The sequence below is a fragment of the Falco rusticolus genome, chromosome 2 (genome assembly GCF_015220075.1).
Source record: "Falco rusticolus isolate bFalRus1 chromosome 2, bFalRus1.pri, whole genome shotgun sequence".
Taxonomy (NCBI): Eukaryota; Metazoa; Chordata; class Aves; order Falconiformes; family Falconidae; genus Falco; species Falco rusticolus.
This window is the reverse complement of record NC_051188.1, coordinates 64245562-64268832: the sequence shown is the minus strand read 5'-3', so window position 1 is coordinate 64268832 and position 23271 is coordinate 64245562. Positions and strand designations below refer to the sequence as shown.

The window sequence follows — 23271 nt, the reverse complement described above, 5'->3', positions numbered from 1 at the left end:
ACTTCAGCCCCTAGGCTGATGTTAGTGGTCATGTAACAACTGACTGGCTATATCCTTCTAACTTTACATTTATTTTGGAGTTACCGTGCAGGAAGTGACTTATTTGGCAAAGTGTACTTAGCAGTGGCTTTTTATGCTAATTAATATTTCTAACGTTTAACAGCATTTTTTTATTATTGCAAAGGTTTCTTCAGATGTTTCTGTTTTATCTTTTTTTAACATGGCTTTTCTGAAGACATCTTAAAGCTTGAAGATGTTTTTCCTCTGAGTAAAGACTTCTGTTATATAACTTGCAGTGACTGAAACTTCGTTTTCTTAATATATAAAAGTTGTGACCTTGGAATTCTGCTTGACTTCAAGCAAGTGGCATTACTACTTTTGTTTCTTGCTTTTGTTGCCTAAAATAGGAACAATTACACTTAGTTTTTTGAAGGGCTCTTTAGCATTCTTTAACCCTGATTTATGTTTTAATTCCTTAAACCTACAGAATGACAGACTAGACTTTAATAGGGCACTTATTTAGAATGTATATTTTGATTGCTTTAATAAAAACAGGTCCTTACGTTGCATTAATTCTGATGCAAGAATTTGCTGGAAGCAGATAACATGAAAACAGGCAAAACTGTATGGGTAAATAGAGTTAGGCATCAGAAACAGTTAAGCATCATTAAGCTTTCTTGGGTACATTTTCCAGTTTACTAAAAATACATAATTTCTGACATGAGTACTACTTTCAAATTTTTATTTTTTTTTTTCAGTTGTGCGACAAAGAAGGGAAGCAGATGCTGCTCTGTTTTCAGAACTCTACAGAAAACTCAGTTCGCAGGTAGTGTAATAAATTTGTAAGAGTAAAGAAACTGAAAGCACACATATGCATCCTTCTGACATTATAGAGTTGTTTTGGAGAGTGCTCGCATCATTAAGAATATTTTTACTGAGGGGATGGTTAAATACTGGAACAGGTTGCCCAGGAAAGTTGAGTCTCCATCCTTGGAGACAGTCAAAACCTGACTGGACAAAGTCATGGGCAAGCTGCTGCATATGACCCTCCTGTGAGCAGAGGGGTTGGATTAGACTGTCTTCAGTGGCTTCAGAGGTGCCTTCCAACCTCAACAGTTTTGTAATTTTTGTGAATACATTTACAAGTTACGTTTGTTTTTTTTTACTATGAGCTGTTTGCTATTAACTAAAAATTATTTTGAATTTAATTGTAAATCAGAAGAGAATAAAAAGTGCATATTTAATTTGAGTCCAGTTACATGTGAAGGGATGTCATATGAAGGAAGGAACTGTCTAAAAATAGAAGTAGTAATTTTATATGTAAACCTGATGAATTTTCTCATTGTCATTTATTTTACAGCAATGCCTTGCAAGTATACAGATTTTATTAATCTAGGGTTCAAACAGTCCTCATACTTCTGAATTTTTAAGTGCTCCTAGTCTTTAATGTTGAAGGTTAAGGGTTTGCTGACTTTGGTTCTACTAACACCAAAGAATACTACATGTTGATATTCTGACAAAAGATGTTGGTGTATAGCAAGCCCACACTGCAGGAAGATGGATCAGGTGAAAGGGAGGAAGGTTGCAAGTTTAGAAATTCAGCTGAGGTAGGTGAAAACCAACTGCTGCTAATCTGTCCTGAATTCTCCATAAAATTGAGTATTTAGCAAAGCAGAATATGGTGGGCAGTAATAAAGTAAGATCTCCAGTTGTCACTTGCACATACCTAAATTTTGACAACAAAAATCAGTTAATGTAAAAGACGATGTTTTCTGTATAACAGAAAAAATTGTCCTTATTTTGCTCTTTGTATTTAGGAGAAATATTTTTCTCTGTTCTTCTGCTCTTTATTCAGTAATTTACGTATAGATTATAGCTGAGTTTTACAGGATAATACTAAGATTTTAATGTTACAGAAAATTGATTCTGTGGAGAGTATGATTAGTCAGAACTCAGTTCTGCTCATCCATACTTAACTTTATGCATTAGTTGTTAGTGCATGGCTAAAGTGACTGTTTAACCCTTCCTGTTTTCCTTATCCTGTGGGTTTGTGTATTATTTACATTGGTTTGTATAGTGAAGCAAGTATAATTCGTTTGCAGACACCTGTTCAGATGACATCAGCCTTTGGTTTTCGCCTCTTCTTACATGTATTGCACTATGTGATCTTGCTTTTTTAATACAGATTTTCTTTGGTTTTGTAGCTTATGTGCTATGTTGCCATACTGTTGCATTTGGCCAGCAACATAGCTGCAGAGCATAATGGCTGTAAACTTTGAAACAAAATGCCTTGTCTGTGTTCATCAGTTTGGTTGTTCTTCCGAATGTAATACAAGTGTACATGTATCTCATATTTTGCTGCCTCCTCAAATGTTTGAGGTTCTCTTAACCTTCTTTTTTTTTTTTTTTATTGTGCTAGCATCTTGCGTACATGAAATGGTATCATCTGAATACTGCCTTCCTTAAAAATCACTGTGCAATTATTGTGCAGTCTGCTGTTTTATTACTAATGGTGGACAGTAATTTCTTTTTCCCATGAGCTTAGGAAAGGGCACAGAAGGAACATGCATTTTCTGAATCAATAAGGCTTTTTCTTCCTCCAGCAATTCTTTTGAAAGCAGCTCGGAGAAAGAAAAAAGCTTGTGTGAATCTGTTGTAACTTTGTTTCATCCATTACTCTAAAAAGAAAAGGAGGTCAGTGCCTGTTTCAGTGGCAGCTTGCCAGTTGAGCAAACTGTGCTTCTTGAGGCACTTAAGCTTAGTCTATCCTGGCTAGTAGAAGAAGCAGTAACATTGCTGCTGCTTCTTCACCAGTCGTTAATGTGTTGCTGGACTAGTTATTTGCGACAGATGCAATACCTCTACTTTTTGCTTGTTATTGAAATCAAAGCAGGAGTTAATATGCTTCTGCTCTACATAATCATATAGAATGTCTCTTCTTAATCTTACGTAACCATACAGAGCTTTGGTAAGTTTGGTTAGTGGGCTCTGGTTCTGAAAAATGAAATGTTCTGTGGCCAAAGTTCTTGGGCTGTGTAATATATACACACAAATTGCATAATTTGCAAAGAAACAGGAAAAATAGGAAAAGATGAGAATGGAAGTGTGTTTAAAAAACAATTTCAAAATTACCTTGAAAGTCCTTCTTGCAAGACTGATAGCACTGAGTTACATTGCTTCGTAAGGGATGGAATCTTTGTTGAATCTTGGTATGACTAAAGTTTCCTTTCTATTCAACATTGCTTAGTATTCCAGACCGTAGCCTGATCAGTATTGAGAAGGGAACATGTTTGAGTTTCTTTGACTTAGTCCACTCCTTAATGTCCATTACGAGGTTCTACGTTCCTGGTCAATACAAGTGCAAGTGTTAGTATCACAGAACTACAGAGTAACAGATCTACAAACGTATGTGTATTTAAGACATTTTAATATTTGCTGTAACTCGTCAAAGTGTTCTTTTTGTAGCTTGGGCTTTAGCCTTGTTCTGTCTTCTGCTGGTAAGCTTTCTGCTGAAATCTAAAGCTGTTGAGAGTGTTATTCCAACAGTCTGTATGTATCTGTCTGTTTGTTTGCTAAAGACTATCTTGAATATTCCTCAAGTTTTGTGTTAACTGTATCTATCTTAAGCTGTGAAAATTTTGGTAGCTTTCTTAAATGACATTTAAAGTAATTAGAGATGGAAACAAACTTCTGAAGCCTTCCTATAAAGGAGAGTGAAAGGGAAAGTGGAGAAAAGACAGTTCTTCGCTTAAAATTGTACCAAGAGTTTTCCTTCTTTGCCTTTGTGTTAAAGTAGCAACTGCATCTGAGTAGCATCAGCATCTGAGATGTTTTAAATAGTGAGTGTGTGTGGGAATGCTGGTAAAATTTCAACTCTGTATAAACCTTTTTCTGAATAGCTATGGATTTTAAATTGAGTGTACTTGCTCATCTCTGAGCAGATGAGAGTTTGTGATTTGAAAACAGTGGAGAAAATTCATAAGATTAGCAATACAGAGGCTGCATTGCACATTCCCAGTTTACTTATATGGGTACATTTTATTAGGCTGGATAATCTTAAAAATAAAAATCCATTATTACCAAGAGTGAAAACAAAGTCATTTTTGTTTGTCTTCATCTGTTTTTTAAAGGGCATTTTGAAAAACAAATGGTCAATACTCTACCTCCTGCTTAGCCTTAGTGAAGATCCACGTAAGCAGTCTAACAAGGTGGGTAAGGAGACCTTCGTTACTTCTGAGAAACAGTAAATGTGTCTATTTTAGACGTCATTAAGAATCACTATCCAGACTTTAACAAACGCTTCAGGTTGTGCTTGTGGTGTTTGTGTGAGGCTGAAAGGAAGAACACACTTGAAACAAGAATGTGCAATTTTTTTCTGTGTAATTTTTTTTATTCTAAGTAAATATATAAATACGAGCTGTCCAACATTAGTAGCTGAAGTTGTAACATTGTTAAATGGGTGGGGGTTTTGTTTGCTTTTTGCTTGGTGGTATAATGTCTGCTCATGTACTAATGAGTTTGAAATGGAGTAGGGAGAGCAAAATTCCTTCTTCGGTTGCAGCTCTGCTAGCACCAAAGTGCTTTTTGCAGCTATTGCTAATGACAATTTGCAGGCAAAAATAAATTATATTGCTAAAAATACTTTTGCTTACTGTTAGGGACTTGCTTTTTTGTTTTTATAATTGTAACAACGAACTTTTTGTTGCATGAACATGGCCTTCAGTTATTGTTTGCATTCTTGAGTATTACACTCCTGTTAACTAAAGACATGACTTAAAGCAACTCACAAATCTTTTCTTTTTATTCCTCCCTTTTCAAATCCTTTCCTTTTCAGGTATCAAGTTATGCCACGCTTTTTGCTCAAGCATTGCCACGGGATGCTCACTCAACTCCCTATTACTATGCCAGGCCTCAAAGCCTTCCATTGAATTACCAAGACCGCAGCGCTCAGTCTGCCCAGAGTTCCTGCAGTATGGGGAGCAGTGGGATCAGCAGCATCAGCCTGTATGCCCTGAATGGGCCAACGCCCACTCCACAATCACTCCTTCCAGGGTAAATTAAGATGTTCTGCCTTACAGATAGGTTTGGAGAAGACTAGAGATTATCTGGATTTTTTTTCTTTTTTTTTTTTTTTTTTTTCCCCCTTTCCTTCATTCTTCCTATTTTTATGCCATTGGAAATTCCACTGTAGAAGCATAGGAACAGTTCTCAATAGCAGGTGCTGTCATATGACCATAGAAAGCCATAAATCGCTGGCCAATTGTATCCATTCTTAAACTTAATCATAGCTGTCTACTGAACAGCTGATATCTTATTGGATCTACTTCTTGTGGATTCATTCTAGGGCCAAGTTCTTTTCCAGATTTCTCAGTTCTCTGAAATCATTTAAAACAGTCTTTATCTTTCTTCTGTAAACACCTTAGATTTAGAGTCCTCACTCAAGTTCCTTTAAAAAAGCATTCCTTATCTGGTGTCAAATTAGTAGACTTGACATCCTCCATTTTCAAATCGGTGACATTTCTTGCATGGTCTGACTTTCTTATAAACGTGTTCACAGCACACTGGCTGCTGTACTGGAGCACTCTCGCATCTTGAGTGAATAGGGGTTTTTTTTGGGGAAAAAATTGGTAAAAGAGTTAATTACAAAAATTACCTTTTAGAAAAAATCCTAAACCACCTGCTGTTCAGCAGTGGTTGAATTGTCCATTTGTACCAACGTGAATCTACATATGGAACCAAAACATGCAAATACCAAATAGTTCAGATTTTTGAGTAAAATCTGGCCGTTGTAAGCCATGATTATCTATTGACTTTGTTAAATAAGCTAACACAGAAAGTAATATGCTCAAAATCTGAGCCCTTCTTGTGCCATTGGATATAATGTTGTATTACTCTTACAGCTCTACAAAGCTGACAGATGCACTGCACTGACTCTGTGTTCTATGGAGGGAAAATGAATGTATGTTCGTAGTCTGTGAAAGAGAGGGAGTGGTTCAACAGTGACTCTGCAGTTTGTGCCTGGAAATGCATTGCCTCATAGAGATCAAGCATGGAAAAGTAAACAGAACGTTATGAAACTTCTGAAAGTGAAGGTTATACTTGCCTTCATAGCTGTTTCAACCTTGAATGGAAAAAGTCTGGAAATAAAGCCTTTGTCCAAAAGTGATGGGGCGGTACTGCTTTTCAGAAACTGTAGTTAATGTCAAAAAGACACACAAGAACTTAAAAGGGAAAAAAATAATCTTAAGGGGTGCAGGAATGAGTAAAGCCCTATTATTTTGTCCCAATAGAAGTTTCATGGGTTATGATTTGACCAAATTCCTAATATAAGGCTAATTTATGGAAATTTTTATTAATTTCTTTCCTTTCTCATAATTGGAAAAGAGAATGATACCATCCTCTTGTCTCTTGATTTTTCCTTCCCGCCCCCAACAGTTTGGAAACAAACACAAATTCACAATAGATGCATTTTCAGAAAGTACCACAGCTTTATTTGAGTTGAAGATTTTTGTTTTAATACATTGTATTTGACATGATTAAATTCATATTATGGAAATAATCACTAGTGCTGACATAACTGGATTTTATTGTTATTAATATGCTTTGCAACACACATACTTATTTCACTTTGTCAGTACTAGGTTTGTATGGTGTATCTGGGACACATAAGTAGAGGATTTCTTTTAAACTAGGAACAACAGGGGAGGACTCTGCCCCACAACTGAGTAAGGAAGTGGGTGGTAGATCAGATTAGTAAGCAGAAGGTGATGTGGTCGAGAGACCTTAAAATTGGCAGAGCAGAAGGGGATCACCCAAGTGTGTGCACACAAGTGAGGAATGTGGACAGGACAGCCTTATGGGGAAATTCTCCTGCCTTTTCTGGAACATCAGCACAACTTTGCTTGAGTGCCTGCCACACTAACACATGCAGCATGGGGAACAGACAGGACGACTGTAGACTGCCTCTTCAGGAGGAAGCAGGCAGGATCTTCAGGCAGCTGGAAGGAGCCTTACATTTGCAGGCCCTGGTGCTCATGGGGGGCTTTCATCACAGCAATATCTGCTGGAGGGGGAGTGCTGCAGGGCGCAACCAATCCAGAAGGTTTCTGAAGGGTGCTGATGAGAATTTTTTGACAGAGGTGATTGAGGAGATGATGAGAAGGGGTGCTTTGCTGGATGTGGCTTTTTTACAGACAAGGAACAGCTGACTGGGGGGAGCCTTGGCTGCAGTGATCATGAGATGGTGCAGTTCAGGATTCTGAAAGGAAGACGCAGAGCAAAAAGCAGGATCTTATCCCTGGACTTCAGGAAAGGAGACTTGGGCCTCTTCCAGGATCTGCTTGGGAGAATCGCATGAGACGCTGCCCTGTAGAAAAGAGGGTTTCAGGACAGAACAGAATAGAATAGTTCAGTTTGAAGGGACATACAATGATCAGCTGGTCCAACTGCCTGACCTAGGAGCTGGTTGATATTCAAGCATCGCCTCCTTCAAGCTTAAGAATGGTCCACCCCGACAAGTAGGAATTCACACAGCAGTGGCAGGAGGCCTGCATGTATAAGTTGCTCCTGACAAAACTCGGATGTTAAAAAAGTATAAAAGATGGAAGCAGGGTCAGGTGCAGTGGGGCATCCAGGGTGCCCGCAGGGGCAGAGGCACTGAGTGTGCAGGAAAAGCCCAAATTTGCCTAGAGCTGAATCCATCAAGGGACATGAAGGGCAATGGGCAACAAGTACGTAAGCAGTAAAGGAAGGCTGGATACCTGCTGCTCAAGGGGCAAGGGCTGTGATGACAGAAGATGTGGAAAAGGCTGAGATACTTGGTGCTTTCTTTGCCTTGGTCTGTGCAGGTAGTACCAGCCTAGGACCCCTAGGCCCTTGGGAAAGTCTTCATTGCTCCCAATTTACCTTTGGCAGAAGATGATCAGGGCCCATGGGACCTGATGGGATGCATCCACAAGTGCTGAGGGAGCGGGCCAGTGTCATTGTGAGGCCACTCTTGGTAATTCTTGAAACATGGCAATTGGTGGAGGTTCCTGAAGACTGGAAGAAATCAAATGTCTCTCCTTTCTTCAAGGAAATTACAGGCTGGATAGCCTCACCTCAACAGTGAATCACACTTGAATCCACAGTTTTGTGGAATTACATTTTTTAAAAAAAAATGTGTTGATTTCCAAATGTTTACATTCAGCTGGGAGAAGGGGGAGGAATGGTCAGCAGCAAAAATCCCTTGCATATATTTTCAACTTTATTTTTCATCATCGTGGTACAGAAATAATCAGAAAGGTAACTTCTAGTTGTAATGTTTTTCATGTTGAAGACTATTTTTTGTGAGAAGAATTGACAAGTTTGAGAGGAGGGGAAATTGGAGCTTGTCTAGATGTTCCCTCCTTGATCACATCTTCAGGCACTTGATACAAACTATCCTAAACATGGTGCAGCAGGAAAGTGAACTTTCTACTCCTCCTACTCCTCCTCTATTTTTCTTTAGTTATTTGGCATGTAACTACAGTTTCAAGTAATAACAAAGCTTAAGTATTGGTTGTTTGTTATGACTATTTTTTATTATTATTATTATCGTTGGCTTCACTTTTAATCCCTTTCAGCATGTCTGCACAGTTCGGTGTGGACAAAGTCAGTCCTTGATAGGAAGTCTGTTTGTCAAATTCATGCCTCCTTTCTTTTCTACAGTTTGGTATTTTTTAGTTGGGTTTTGGTTTTTTGGAAATGTAGGCTTATAGATTTATTTATTATATATAAATATATATATTTATATATATATAAATTGCTTGTATGTTCTGCACCTTTTTTTGAAGGTTCCTTTATTAAAGAAAAAAGACAACCAAGCAACAAAACATTCACAAAAAGTAAACTCAAGCTTGGGGCTTTTTTCAAGATTTGCATACCCCAAACCAGCTGATGAATCAAAGAATCAAAATTTTTAAAGTTGTTTCATGTTTTTGTCCTTTTAGGCAATCCTATCAAGCTCCAGGCGTCGGAGATTGCCTCCGTCAGCAGTTAGGGTCACGTCTCGCATGGACTCTAACTGCAAGCCAGCCTTCTTTACAAAGCACTACCTCAAAAGGTTTTTCAAACACAGTCTCCCGTGGCATGCCAAGGTCAAGGCGAGAAGGGGATACAAGTGGTGAGCAAAGATGTATTTGTTAAGGACACATTTTTACAATTGTTACCTATATCCTCCATTATTTTTTAATGCTTTTCAAATAGTTTTAAAGCATGTTTAATTTTTCAAGGACTGTTTTGCTAAAATGTATTCAATAGAAGAATATAAACAATTATGCAAGGCTAGTATATTTGGCCACTATCTCTTTGGCTGGTTAATTTCTTTTTGCAGCGATTGGTTTGGTAATGTGTTCTGGTCCTCTTAAAAGGCTGACTTCATTGCAGTGTTTGTCAGAATCAAGTGATTGCGGTTTATAAATAATGATCACTCTTGATGATCAGAAGATGCTACTGTTTTTAGAAAGTCAAAGAGAGCATAGTGAATAGAACGTGTTGAAATAGACTCATCCATTTGTGATTCTGTTTTTGAAAACTCAGAAATGTGCACTGTAATATAGAGCTCTTAAATCTATTTTTCTTTAAATTAGCACACTGTTTACATTGGTTGTATTTAGAGCAGTTAACATAAAATATGGTCAGTTAAATAAAAAATAAATGTTACTAATTTATTTGCTTGATTAATTGGCTGTAAACTTGAAACTGATACCTAGAGCGTCTATTCTGAAGTTACACAAGTTTAACTAAGGAGAAATTGTTTAACAGATGAACTCTGTGGCAATTGTCGATAAGTTTCAACCTACTCTAATTTTACAGTAAAAGTGGGAGACTTCTGAATAAGAGACCTAATGGCAGATGATGTCATCTTAAGGTGCTGTTACTCTGGCAAAGAAAGATAAAGATTTGTGGGGTTTTGTTTGTTTGGTTGTTTTTTTAAATAATTCCTATATAAAGAAGTGTAGATAGTTAGAAGCTAAAATATAGACTATCTGCCAGCCCCTGCCTCTTTCTGAGTAACCATGTACAAAGCCACGGCTCATAGACCAAAATTGTACTAGTATATCTGAAGGCAGCATTTGGCATTTAGAACCTACTTAAGAATACTGTTGATGTGCAAGAGGATGTGCATATATAAAGTATCTATAAATATATATATATATGTATATATAAAGTCTAGCACTGCCTTTTATTTTTGCTGTACTAATTGCCATAAAGAGCGGTACAAACCTGTTCCATTCGGTCAGCCAACAGCCGTGACTTTTGATTCTTATGTGGGATGGGTATAAGGACTGGCAGTTGTCTTAAATGTAGTCAGTTGTTGATGCAGAAGTAGAATTAGGACTGCATTCAGAATATAAAAGGCTGTTTTCAGGAAGATATATTTCTATGCATATAAAATTCTTCTAACTAATGAAAAGGGTGGGTTTTTTCCTCTAAACTTGGTTGCTGTTAATTGGACTTTTCTTATTGCTACATTATGATCGAGAGCATTGTGTGGTTGATATTAGTACCTGTTGTATTATTTACCAATTAAAGAAATGTGCACTTGAATTTTTTACCATTTCACTAAAGAGTTCCTCAAAGGGGCTAGCTGCTCTTCTGCACATCATAGTATTATGAGGCCAGTCTGAATTTTAAACAGCATCTTGAGGTGATGGTTACTTTTGCCAAAATAAGAATAGAATTTATTTTTTGTTGGTTTTATTCTAAGAAGGTGGTTCATTGGGGAGGTAAACTGATGAGAGTAAGAGTGCTGTCAAATTTGGGAGAAGCATGTTTTACTGTCTCAGTTTCTGGATAGTTGTTGAAATTGTTTCATTATTGGTATCTTAAATGACTTTACAAAAGTAGAAGGTGCTGTTTTGCCCAGAAGAGGTGGGCGTTGTTGGTGGCCTGCACAGCATCTTTTTTAATCATCTGTTTCCTTTAAATCAATAAATACCCTAATTCTCAAACATAATCTAATGTCTAACTAGAGATACGAGCCAGAAGCAAACTGTATGCTGCAATAGCAAAAGCTTTACTAAATCAAAGTTGTATCTGTCTTCAGAAACAGTATTTATACTTTTTTGTTTGCCAGCTCTATAGCTGTTATGCAGCTGGCAGTCTGATTTTTACTGAGCAGTAGCATGTGATTGAAAGCCAGTATTAAACAAGCAGCTCTTCCTTCTGGATTAACTCTGTTTTCCTAGCTGAATGTAGAGGAGATTATTCTGTAAGTCCCATTTAACAACTTCAGCTGTTCCTAGAAAGGTAAAGTTATTACAGTGCTTGCCTTAGAACTTGCAGTGGTTATTGAATCAGGAAAGATAACAAGTTTAAGAACTGGCTGAAGTGTTGGTTCAAATATAACATGCCCAGTGTCATACAAGCTCACTTGCTCTCAGAGAATTCCAGGTACTGGTAGAGGCAGATAAATGGAATTCTTGCCTTTCCTGTCAGGTTGTTAACAGGACTTAAAACATTTCTTTACAGGGTATAAACATAGGCTTTCTCTTTTCTTTTTTTTTAGCTAGGGTTCTAAATAGCTTATTGAAATTGCAATCAAAACTACTTGTCTCAACAAATCTAAATACTGTTGTGTTTTTTCTTTCTCTTCCTAGGCTCTGTTGAAATAACTGAAGCAAATCTTGTAAGAGATGTTTTGTATGTCTTCCAGGGGATAGATGGCAAAACCATAAAAATGTGCAATTCTGAAAATTGCTATAAAGTGGAGGGAAAGGTACTGTATGGTGACTTGCATTTCATATGTGAGCAGAGAGGTATATGGGAGAAAAATAGCCATGAAAAAGATGTAAAAAAGTTAAATACTATCACAAGTCTTTACTTCCTCCATATTTTTTCCCTTTTTTTTTTTAGTACAACAGAGTACTTTCAACAGTATCAATTTAAAATTGATTGTATAGATTAGGTCCCATAAAGAAACGGTAGCATTTCACAAGATGTGAATAGACTCCAAACTATTAAGCCAGTAGAAAGAGGCCTAAATTATAGCTTAGTTTGAGGATTTTTGTCATCATTTCCCCTCCCCGTTGTATAAGAGTGAATATAAAGCAGATGCAGGTGTTTGACCACATTATTACTGGATTAAATTTAACAGCCTGAGATGTGGGATGAATGCTAGCCACTTGATGTTATGGTCTTGATAACAACTTATAAGTGATTAGATGGGATCATGCTGATCACCCGAGAAAAGACTGGTGATAGAACTGAAGAAAGTGTTTTCAGCTCCTGTGTTTGATAGAAAATCCAACTGTGTGAATTTGAAGGAAGGTGTCAAATAGCGGGCAGAGGAACAGGAGAGAAGCCCGGGAGAAAGATCTTGTTTTAAGGTGGTGAGATGTTAAGCATATTTGCAATATGGAAAAAAACAAGGGTCAGATTGGGTCAGCTGAGCAAACAAAAAAAATTGGTGCTAGTTGCTTTAGCATCTTCTCCTTATTCAGTATTTAGACAGTACTGCATCACAGTTCAGTTTCAGCTGGCTAGTTGGTTTTTATGTTCTTGTTCAAATGGAAAGACAATGCTTCCAATTTTCACTTGTATGAAGACCTTTATACCACAAGAATATGATGTGGTCCTAAAATGGTGGGGAATTGATTCTGGGCCATTTCATGTGCCAAGAAAACAGCAGACTTATCTTAATCTTGATAATTGAACTAATTTTCTTTCCTCCATAATAATAATAGCAAAAAGTGAAATATATAATTGTTCCTCCTGTTACGTTATGATATTTAGACTTGCTTAATGGAGGGAAAAATGGAAAACACGAGTCTTTTTAAATCAGTTAAATTTTGTTAATAAAAAGTTTCTTAAGGATGTAATCTTATGTACCTGTAAATGCTGCAAAGTTTGTAATTCCTCAACACCTGCTCTGAGTTAATTATGTTCCATATATGTTAGATTATATATGGCAAAGGAGAGGTAGCATAATAGATTTTTATGGAGGAATGTGCAGAAAACTGGGTGATTGCAAAATTGGCACTATCGGTTTCATTAGCTTTCTGTGTAGTTTTTTATAACAAATAGGCTAGTTTGAGGTGAAAAACTTTTATTTAGTTTGAATTCCCAATTCTGTTAATACAGGGAGTTTGATTATTCAGATGGTTTGTTGTCAATAATGCTTTTTCCTGAGAACTTTGTGTCTTCAGTTATTTTTGTGAAGTCAGTTGTCTTCCATCCTTCTTCATTATGGACATTTGTACTGAGCTGCTGGACCTAGTGAAGATGAAATTGACTGACTAGAGCTGCAGCTGGAACTTTTTCTGATGAAGACCAAGATCATACTTCCTGTAGCTGTGTTGACTACATTAGGCAAAATAGTAGTCAAAGCATGTAGTTTTTCTTCAGCTGCGCAAAGAAAATGTCATGGTACACAGTCTGTTTTTTGCAGAAACACACTCCCCAAGCTGTTGTTCTTGCCTGAATGTTTTCTAATGTTAGTGTTAGTATTAGGTCTGTTGGTGACATTCAGCACTGCCTAAGCTAGCAGCTTCGGATTTGGTCTAAGATATACAACTGTAGTAACACCTAAGCAAGTTTGTTTGTTCCTCATTTGATTCCAGCAGATGTGTATTGTATTTACAGTCTCTGTATTTACAAGTGCTCTGTAGTTGCAGAATTCTAAATACTTCTTATGTCAGCTCTTTGGTTTTAGCTACAGGAAGAGTTTCTAACTGTGTCCAATTATGCTTGTTTGGGCTAGAATTTATTCTATAGAAGTTGTTCAAGAAGTTAAAACTGTGCCTGTAGCTAAACAAGAGGGCCAGGGACTGAACTCTGGACTTGCAACCAAACGCTGCTGCCTGGTTCAAGCCCACAATTCTGTGGCTAACACGCTCTGTAGCTGATTTTTATTTTAGAGAATACCTGTACTGCTGACTGAAAGGCTTAAAGAATGAGCTTTATTTCTAGTTCTTTGACAATCCGTTTAGCTTGTTATTGCATTTCCTTGCTTTGGTTTGGACTGTTCCAGCTGGCTGTCCAAGTTAAAAATTGTCCCACCTAGATAGAGGTGAGATAGTCCCAATTGCTGTGGGCAAAAGTCAATCTTTGCCTCTTGGCCTAATCTGTTAGTCAGATTGTTTGGGGTTTTTTTGTCCGATAAAATGTTGAAAACTTGGTGATGGCGTTCTTGGGTAACGTGATAAAATGTGGTACAAGCAAATCTCAAGAAGGGACAAGAGGAACAGTGTCTTATGTATTGGTAAAGGAAGAAACATGCTGATTCAGATGAAAATTACAGTAGTAGTTAAATAAGGGTGTTGGGACTAAGGTAGGCTTGCAGGGTGAAGTGAGATACCTGGTGTAAGAAAAGTAGAAACAGACTAGAAGAGCTCAGAGGTACATGTGATTAAATAGCTTATAAAAGCTGTTACTGTCAGATTAGCCTTGGAATTTGGATTCTGTAAGTTTTGGTTCCTGATACAAAGTCTGACATTGGGTCGTTTGCCTTCTATTTAAGGTTTGTTTCATATGAAGTAATAACTAATTATTTTCTCTAGGTTTCTTCATTAGTTTCAGTCATTGACTTGTCTTCCAAAGCTCTAATATTTTCAGTCTTCCTGATTGTCGGGAAAAGATGAAGTGCAATTCTACATACTAACATTCCAGTTTTCTTCTGCTTTTCTGAAGGCCTTTTTGTTACTGCTGTAACTGCCTAATGTAAAAAGAGCATATGAATACTGTTACATTAAGATTTCCAAAAGGGAAGGTCACAAAGTTGCCAGTAGGTTTTTTGCTGCTGCCCTTTCAACACTTACGTGTATAAATTTAATGCAAATTACATGGTTGTCTGTCTGTTTGGCAACTATATCTACTGTAGAATGTAAAATGATTGTTTCCTGGCTGGCTTGTTCTGTGAGAGAGGCTTTCATTAAGAAACAAGTATTGCCATGGTTGATTTGACTTAATTGCAAGTTATTTTTTCTGTTAACTTTGTAGGTGAGTTTGTCCAAGTCTCTCAGAGATACTACAAGTAGACTTGCAGAGTTGGGATGGCTACATAATAAAATAAGAAAATACACAGACCAGAGGAGTTTGGATCGTGCATTTGGACTTGTGGGACAGGTAGGTCAGCTAAAAAATTGAATTCTGCTATAATATTTTGGTTTTGTTTCCCCCCTTAGAAACTACTGAGTAAATGCAGTACTAGAATGATGTGCAAACTTTGGATCTTGGATCATTCATCCTTTGATTTACTCCTTTTATGGACTGCCACTCTTGGTATGGGTCATAGTATGAAGGCAAGGGAGAGACATTTGCTCTTGCTGGTTGTAAGGAGTTGCCCCTGTCATTTGTAGCTGGAGAAAGTCTCATGCATAGATTCCTTCTCTTAATCTCTTTTTTTTTTTTAATCCATGTGTTTTTTAAGTACTCGTGCATGTTTGTAAACATTGTTTAAATGGGATGGTGGCATCCCTGAGCTAATTAATCACCAATTCAGTTGTTAGTGACCTATGCAGGAGACGCTCATGTCAGCTAATGTTGATATTCATGTGTTAATACTGTACTAACTTACATAAAATGCAAATACCCCATTATTTTCTGCCCTTTCTTTTGAATACAGCATCAAAAGAATATTAATTTTTGTTTTTATAGGTTTCATCATCATGATTTGTAGTCTACAGTAACTTCACAGCTGCTGTAATACCCAAAACCACATTTACTGCTAAGGCATTCCCGTTTCCTCTCACTTGCTCCCTCTGTAAAACTGGATATTATCCCTTCTGAGTCGACAGAAATGTTATCCTTGCCTCTAGCCATAACATCCTACATAATCTGCCAAGAAATTGAAGTGCTTCTCCCTTCAATCTAATTTTTCTTAAGAGGTCAGTAGAGACACTGTAGTGCTTCCTACTTTTCTAATGTTTTATTCTGTTCCCTTCTGTCTCTTATTCTAAGTAACCCTTTTAGTTACATATAAATAATTATTATTCTAGTGATCCAATGCTGATTTCCATGTTTTATATGGTAGTGCTACTGTATATGCATTTTCTTCAGACTCTCCCCTTTATATCTGGGTGAAGTTTCTTATTCTTTATTTAGTAGCTTCCTGCTTATGCTTATTTTTGCTGTATCTGACTTTAATCTTCAAGTTTACAGTAAGGGGAGAACTTTAATTCTTCAGTGAATTTAAATGTGCAATATCTTAGCTACCATATGCAGGTTTCAGATCCTGTGCAGAAGGCTGTGCAGTTATCTAGCTGAATCTGCATAGCTTTAATGCTGATAATTTTGCTTGAGGCAAGCACTTATATGTATTTCTAGGACATAATTGTACAAATAAAAACATATATTCTACTCCTGCTGTCAGTATCTGGGCGAAAAGCATATATACCATTGCTCATCAAGGCTTTTATAGCTGACAATTTCAGGTGCTGCACACTGCATTAAGAATTTAGCACAAGAATATACTGTACATTCTAAAGCATCTTTTGCTTAACGTTTTAAAAGAATGCTTACATAAGCCCCTGTTTAAACCACATGTAGGAAAAATCAGTCACCTCTTCTATTATGATTCTGGTGACTGTGTTTTACCATGCAAAATGTCAGGTATTGACAATTATTAGGAGTAGAGATATAACAATATACTACACTTTAACATTATATTCTATATTCTTCTACCTTTGCTGCTTAGTATCTAAGTTCTACTTTATTCTTTTTGCTTTCTGAGGGCAATCAGCAATGAAATATGACTTGCCTTCTATTTTGCCATTTTGCCCATTTAGATCCAGTTGAGGTGTGGGCATTTTTTTTCTCTTGAATTTTTTTCTCTTGAACAAGCATTCTGCTTCCTTCCTGAATTCTCTTTTGCTGTAGACCAAATCAGAATTCTAGGATAATGTCCAGTTTTCCGTAACAGTTTGGGAAACAAAAATTGTAGTTTGCGATGCAGGAATTGGCACTGGATGTAAATTTTAACTTCTAAAGCGTCTCTGAAAAGTTGATGGCCAGTTAGATCCTAGATCATTTTGGCTACTAAAGTCAGTGATTACTGTTCTCACTTTTTGAGTAGTTGTATGGGGCCTTTGAATGTTTTCTTGGAGGCTTTACTCTGCCCTCTGTCTTGGCAAGTGCTAATTTAGTAGGTTAAAAAATGTACTGAAGAAGCAAGTGAGAAGAAATGAAAAGTGGAGTTACACGCAAGGGTATTTCTTTTTGCCCTTCAGTATCCTCTGGAATAAAATTAATTTCAAATTTCTTTCTAATTTATAATGTTGAGTTAAACAAAGGAACACTCTTTCCTTATAAAGGAATGGCAAGATTAATGTGTTTTTTGGTTTTTTGTTTTCTGGTTGTTTGGGGGTTTTTGTCCCCCCTAGGCTTCTTAGCCTCTTAGCAGTTAGGTCTCTTAGCAGGAAAGATGATTTGTTTTCTCCTTGTGCTTATAGCAATGATTTCTCCTTTGTACATACTGTATTGAATAAATATTTTACTTCAAGCTCTTGGGTTCTTTTTGTGAGGTTTTCTTTATTTTTTCCAAATTATTTTGACTGTGGTGACCTTTACAAGGGGTTGAGGGAGTCCCGGGGAATTTCCTATTAAAAAAATCCATTAAAATGGGTATCAAAACCATGAGCTAAGAATTGGTTAAGAAATCAATTCTGAAGAATTTATGTGTGCATGGAATTACTCTTAAAAAACAAACAAACAAACAAAAACATCTTAAAAACCCCCAAAAGTGCTTAAAGTCCAAGATTTTCAATTCAGTCCAAAATTAATGAGCCATATTTTTAATTCTGTCTTAGAAAATATGTAGCAGGATTTTTTTTAGTCTGTATGTTAGATTAAGAACACTACAAAAACAAAGCAAAATCCCAGGACCCCAAACTGTGGAAAACTATCTGTTACTAAACAAGTATTCTTCCGGGAACTGTTTTTAAAATCTGCCTTTATTTATTTTTAAACAACCTAAAGTAGCTGTCCTTCATTGTTTTACGAAGAAGAATCTTTGCTTTCGTTCAGGCCTGTTAAGTTCTGCCCATTTTATGGATTTCTTAGGCTATACTTGGTGTTATTTGTTTCTTCAATGCCAAGTGAAGAATTGTATACAAATTATAAAAGACCAAAAATTTAGAGTACTCGATCCAGCAGCACTTACTGGGAGTATTCTTTTATGAGCATTGTATTTTCTCGTTCATCTCATATAGTCTATACTGTAAATGTAATGATGGTTGCCTAATGTCTGTGTTCTGTTACTAGAGGCCTTCCTGAAATTGAAACTCTTACTTGTACTACATACTATATTTTACATAATCATTAAAGAAAACTTGTGGGTCATGTTATGATTTGCACATTCCTATGGTAATTATTAATGTCTTTATTGAGATGATATATCTATTTGGAGAGTTATGCTTATAGTTTAATATGTTGATAGAATTAAGACAGCAAGAAACAAAGTCACTTGACAATGCGTATGTATTCTTGGAAAAGGCCTGTGCATCTTTTAGGGAAGTACTTAGCCTTTGGCCAGTTTTCTAAAAGTTGGGTTTATGCTGAAACTTGTAGCTTGATTCCTCTTAGGAAATACATATCTACCTTCACAGTGTGGTGATAGGATAAAAGTTATCCTAGATTAAACCATGAAGACTTTTCCTGATTTTTTTTTTCTTCTTTTTCTTTTTTTCTCCTCTTTTTCTTACAGAGTTTTTGTGCAGCCTTACATCAGGAACTTAAAGAATACTACCGACTTCTATCTGTTTTACATTCTCAGGTAAATTAAGTGGTTCTTGTTTAACTTCTTATTTTGCTTTACATTATCTGAGTATCTCCTAAAAGGTATGCCTAGGCATCCCATTAGAAAGGGGAGGAGGTACGGCACTTTCTATTGACAGTAGATGCAATTCTCTAACTTGTACCTTTCTTACTCTTTGGATATATGTACCAATAAATATTTTTCTGTTAGAAAGTCACAGTTATTTGATGTATTACGTAAGCAAGGAATGTAATCTGTATTTCTAAGCCTCTGTCCCTTTTTTGCGTCCCTTTTTTGCATCCCTTTTGTCAGTTTCATCTTGTGTGATATCTTCATCATTCAAATCCCAAACAGCATGATACATCTTTTAAGGGAGGAAAAAAAAAATCTTTCTGTATTTAAAGCAATGTGTGGTTCAGCAGCTAGCAACAACAGTTCCAATTTTTTATTCTGTCTGAGGCAGTTTGTGCATTTTCCTTGACCCTTCCATTGTCTAGAAAGAGTAAGATGTTCCAGTGTTTTATTATTTTTCTGTGATGTATAGACCAACTCAGTGCTGATAATCTTGCAGTTTGTCCACAAGTATTTATAGGTAAGTGCACCTAGAGGCTAGCACTAAAATAAAAATTAGATATTTTTATTTATTCTGCTTACTTTTTTTATATGGGATTTTCAAGGAGTTCTTTATTTGTAATTGAGAAAAAATTAATCTTGATAATTGACCTGAGTTAAATTAAAATGCCATTTAAAATTCCAGTTTTTAAAAAGCTTATAGTTTTGCCATAGGCTTCTGTAAACATTTTCAAAGCATATATTCCTTTTGACTTTCTTGCAGTTCTTTAACATTCTTGACTTTCGGACTGCCTGTCATAGTAGTTTTTGCTCATTTTTACTGGCTACTATCCTGTCCTGGTTTCAGCTGGAGTAGAGTTAATTTTCTACTTAGTAGTTAGTACAGTGCTGTGTTTTGGCTCTGATGTGAGAACAATGTTGATAGCACACTGATGGTTTTAGTTATTGCTGGGTGATGTTTATACTAAATCAAGGACTTTTCAGTTCCTTGGACCCTGCCAGCCAGAGGGATGGGGAGGCACTGGAAACTGGGGGGGGACACAGCCAGGACAGGTGACCCAAGCTAGCCGAAGAGGTATTCCATACCATATGACATCACGCTTGCTATATAAACTGGGGGAAGAAGAAAGGTGGGGACATTTGGTGTTACGGTGTTTGTCTTCCCAAGTAACTGTAATGCGTGATAGAGCCCAGCTTCCCTGGGCATGGTGGAACACCTGCCTGCCCATGGGAAGTGGTGAATTAATTCCTTGTTTTGCTTTGCTTGCATGCGCAGCTTTTGCTTTCCCTGTTAAATTGTTCTTATCTCAACCCTTGGGTTTTGCATTCCTTTCTGATCCTCTTCCCCATCCCTCTGGGTGAGGGGGAGTGAGCAAGTGGCTGCGTGGTGCCGCCTTCTTCTTCTTCTTCCTTCTTCCCCAAAGAGAGGTGCTGGCAGTGGTTTTAGTTGATGATCTGGAGAAGGTAAGGCAGCGTGAAATCTTCCAGTCTGTCAATGAAAGCTTGCTAACATTGGTACTCTGGATGCTCTCTGTGGCAAAGAGCAGCATGAAGCTGTGTGAGTAAACAGATGCTGGGGGGTCCCAGTATGGGAAATACAAAGTTTTTATCTGGAGGAAAGCTACTCTAATGCATGCTTCCCCAGTACTGGATTTGGCATCAGTAGGCCCAATTTGGGAAAAGCCTTGGCATCCTTGTAGGTGGTTGTGTGAGCTGCTGGACATGGTGTGCATATGGGTGCCAAGGAGATGTGCGCTGCCTGAGAAGGCAGCAGGTGTCGGTGTGATACTGGAGCACTGTGTGCAGTCCTGATGGCCTCTCAGACAGTGGGGAGGTAGAGAAGGAGAAAGTCTGTTAGAACCCTCAGGAGCACAGGGCAGTTCCTGTGTGTGGGGAGCAGGGAGATGGGCTCAGTCTCTTGAGGCTGAAGAGGAAAAGGCACAGGGGAGCTGTGGCTGAGGCTTCCAGACTGATGAAGGATAAGCAAAACACAAAGTTGTGGGATTTGATGAATGGCTATGAGAGGAAAGGAGGCACTCTGTGAAAGAAAGAAGAGGTTGATATAAAACAGAAGGGTAGCCAGTTTCCAAAATGTTTGCCTAGGATGTCATGGCAAAAGGTAGAACCAACAGGATGAGAAAGTGTGTACGAATTTGTGGAAGGCAGATCTGTAAACTGCTTTTAGAAGGGCTGAGCAAGGATGCATCTCTTTGGCCACTATTTGCTGTCTTTCAGGATCTCTGCGCGCTCTCTCTCTCCTTTTTTCACTATTTATCATCTTGTTTTCTTTAACTTTATTGGCCTTTTTGCTCTGCCTGCCCTGTGATACTTGTTGCCGTCCTTTTACATGGACTTGATTCTCTATTTCCACTTGTGTGGTTCTCAGGTTTTGGCCCAATGATTTAATGAGAGAGCATATACTACTGGGTATTTCAAGTGAATTAGTAAAAGCTAACTTCAGAACAAAAACTATGAAATACCAGTTTTGCCAGTTTTGTTCCTTGATATGTCTTTCTGTTTTTCTCATTTGATCAGCTGCAATTGGAAGATGATCAGGGTGTGAATTTGGGACTTGAGAGCAGTTTAACACTTCGCCGTCTTCTAGTCTGGACATATGATCCTAAAATAAGGTTAAAGACCCTTGCAGCACTTGTTGATCACTGTCAAGGTCTGTTTAATGTTAATATTTCTGGGGAAGATGTGTAACTTTGGTTGTGCATGCCAAAGATGGATATCAATAATATTACTGTAATGTTTTTTTTAGAAAATTAAGTAGCTAATCCAGAGGATATTCTTTCTTTTAGTTCAAGCAAAAAAACCTGAAAAATTAGTGCTGTTTGATAACTTACACTTTTTTGCTTTTTTGAACTAGAACATGCTTGAGAAATCCTTCAAATTTTAAGCACACACTTTTAATGCTGTTTTCAATTATTTCAGTTTTAGTCATCCTTCAGAGAACATTACACTGTTAAAAAAAACATTATGAAATGGTTGACTTAGTCTCTTCTCTATGTATGAGTATTATGCTATTCCTCTGTGTATAATGGCACATAGGAGTAATTTGCAACTTGTCTGCAGACTCATGTGAAACAACAGAACTTTACAAGTCTGCAAATAGTGTGTGACTGTGTTGGCAATCCATAAGAAAACACTGAGGAGTGGTGAAAACTTTGACCAGTAACTGACCCATAGGCTATGCTTCACCCTGAAAGTACTTCAGCTTTGCTGTCTTTGAAAATAAATGGAGATTGTGGCCCTTTGGAGAGAGCATCTTAACCAAAAAAGCTTATAACATCTGTTTTATCTTGATTATTGGAACTGGTAACAATTCTGAAAAAGAGTGGGCTTTACTTTAAGACGTTCATGAAAATTTTGAATGCTGTGGCTGTAAGAAACCTTTAAGCTGTGCAGCATAGCAGCAAAACAAGTACTAGTTCTATTTTATTTTTTAAAAACACTTTTTTGACAGGCTCTTACCTTTCAGTTGTGAGAAGACAGGAGATACTACCTAAAGGAGGGAACTACATGGGGAAGCTAAAACCAAGAAGTAGGAAATGTGTTTGTGTGTGTGTATGCACAAAGAACATCTGAGAGAGTGTCAAGTACAGGAGAGAAGCACAATATACTAAGGCTCCTGTAACACTATTGTGGTGGGGAAGAAGAGAAGCATAAAGTCAACCTTTGTGTAATCTAATGCCATGAAATTTGCAGTCCTCCAAGCTACTGTAAAGTAGACAGAATATGGTGTCAGAAAACTGTGCTTAATGCTTCAGTGAGATTAATGATTCATGCCTTTAAAAACCTAGGAATTCTGTCAACATTAAAAAAAAATTATATGTACTTTTGCTACGTTTTAGAATTGTGGTTCAGCAAGCTCTGAGTGACATATGACTAGCTAAAATCACTGAATGCTGAATGTAAGTGTGGTATGTATATTTTTTTCTTCATACAATTCTGTTCCTCTGCTTTATGATCTTACAGGGAGAAAAGGTGGTGAACTAGCCTCAGCAGTTCATGCCTATACTAAAACAGGAGATCCCTACATGAGATCTCTGGTTCAGCACATCCTTGGCCTAGTATCCCATCCTGTACTGAATTTCCTTTATCGCTGGATTTATGATGGAGAGCTGGAAGATACATACCATGAGGTAATATATGTGATACAACAAATATTTTATCTCTGTTCATTTGCTTTGTGGGAGTATAATCTGTGGGAAGCTTAGAGGAGAATTTGAAAACTGGACTGTGATGGAAACATATGATGTATAAGTAATACATGCAGTAACATGAAATGTGGCTGTCCTCATGGATTCAGTCAGCATGATATCTGGAGGTTGCAATGATGCAGTATGTTGTCTTCAATGAATTATATCCTGAGTCTGTTTAGTAGAGGCAGAATGGTGGACTAAAATCAAACGCTTGCTTCTGAAGAGACAGTCATCTCTTATCTTTTCTTGCTTAAGTGTAATGATAGTAATGTATGC

At 37.2% G+C, this 23271-nt stretch overlaps 1 protein-coding gene across 2 annotated transcripts in view; it reads left to right on the top strand.

Moving 5' to 3' along the window:
- TUBGCP3 (tubulin gamma complex associated protein 3) overlaps nt 1–23271 on the top strand; it is a 53853-nt gene that overhangs the window by 13321 nt on the left and 17261 nt on the right. For both annotated transcript variants that reach the window (XM_037377013.1, XM_037377014.1), the window contains exons 3-11: nt 759–826; nt 4131–4208; nt 4835–5052; nt 8970–9142; nt 11622–11740; nt 14962–15087; nt 18665–18733; nt 21323–21455; nt 22769–22935. In XM_037377013.1, coding sequence (XP_037232910.1) covers nt 759–826; nt 4131–4208; nt 4835–5052; nt 8970–9142; nt 11622–11740; nt 14962–15087; nt 18665–18733; nt 21323–21455; nt 22769–22935 — 1151 coding nt within the window. The remainder of the gene's footprint in view (nt 1–758; nt 827–4130; nt 4209–4834; nt 5053–8969; nt 9143–11621; nt 11741–14961; nt 15088–18664; nt 18734–21322; nt 21456–22768; nt 22936–23271) is intronic.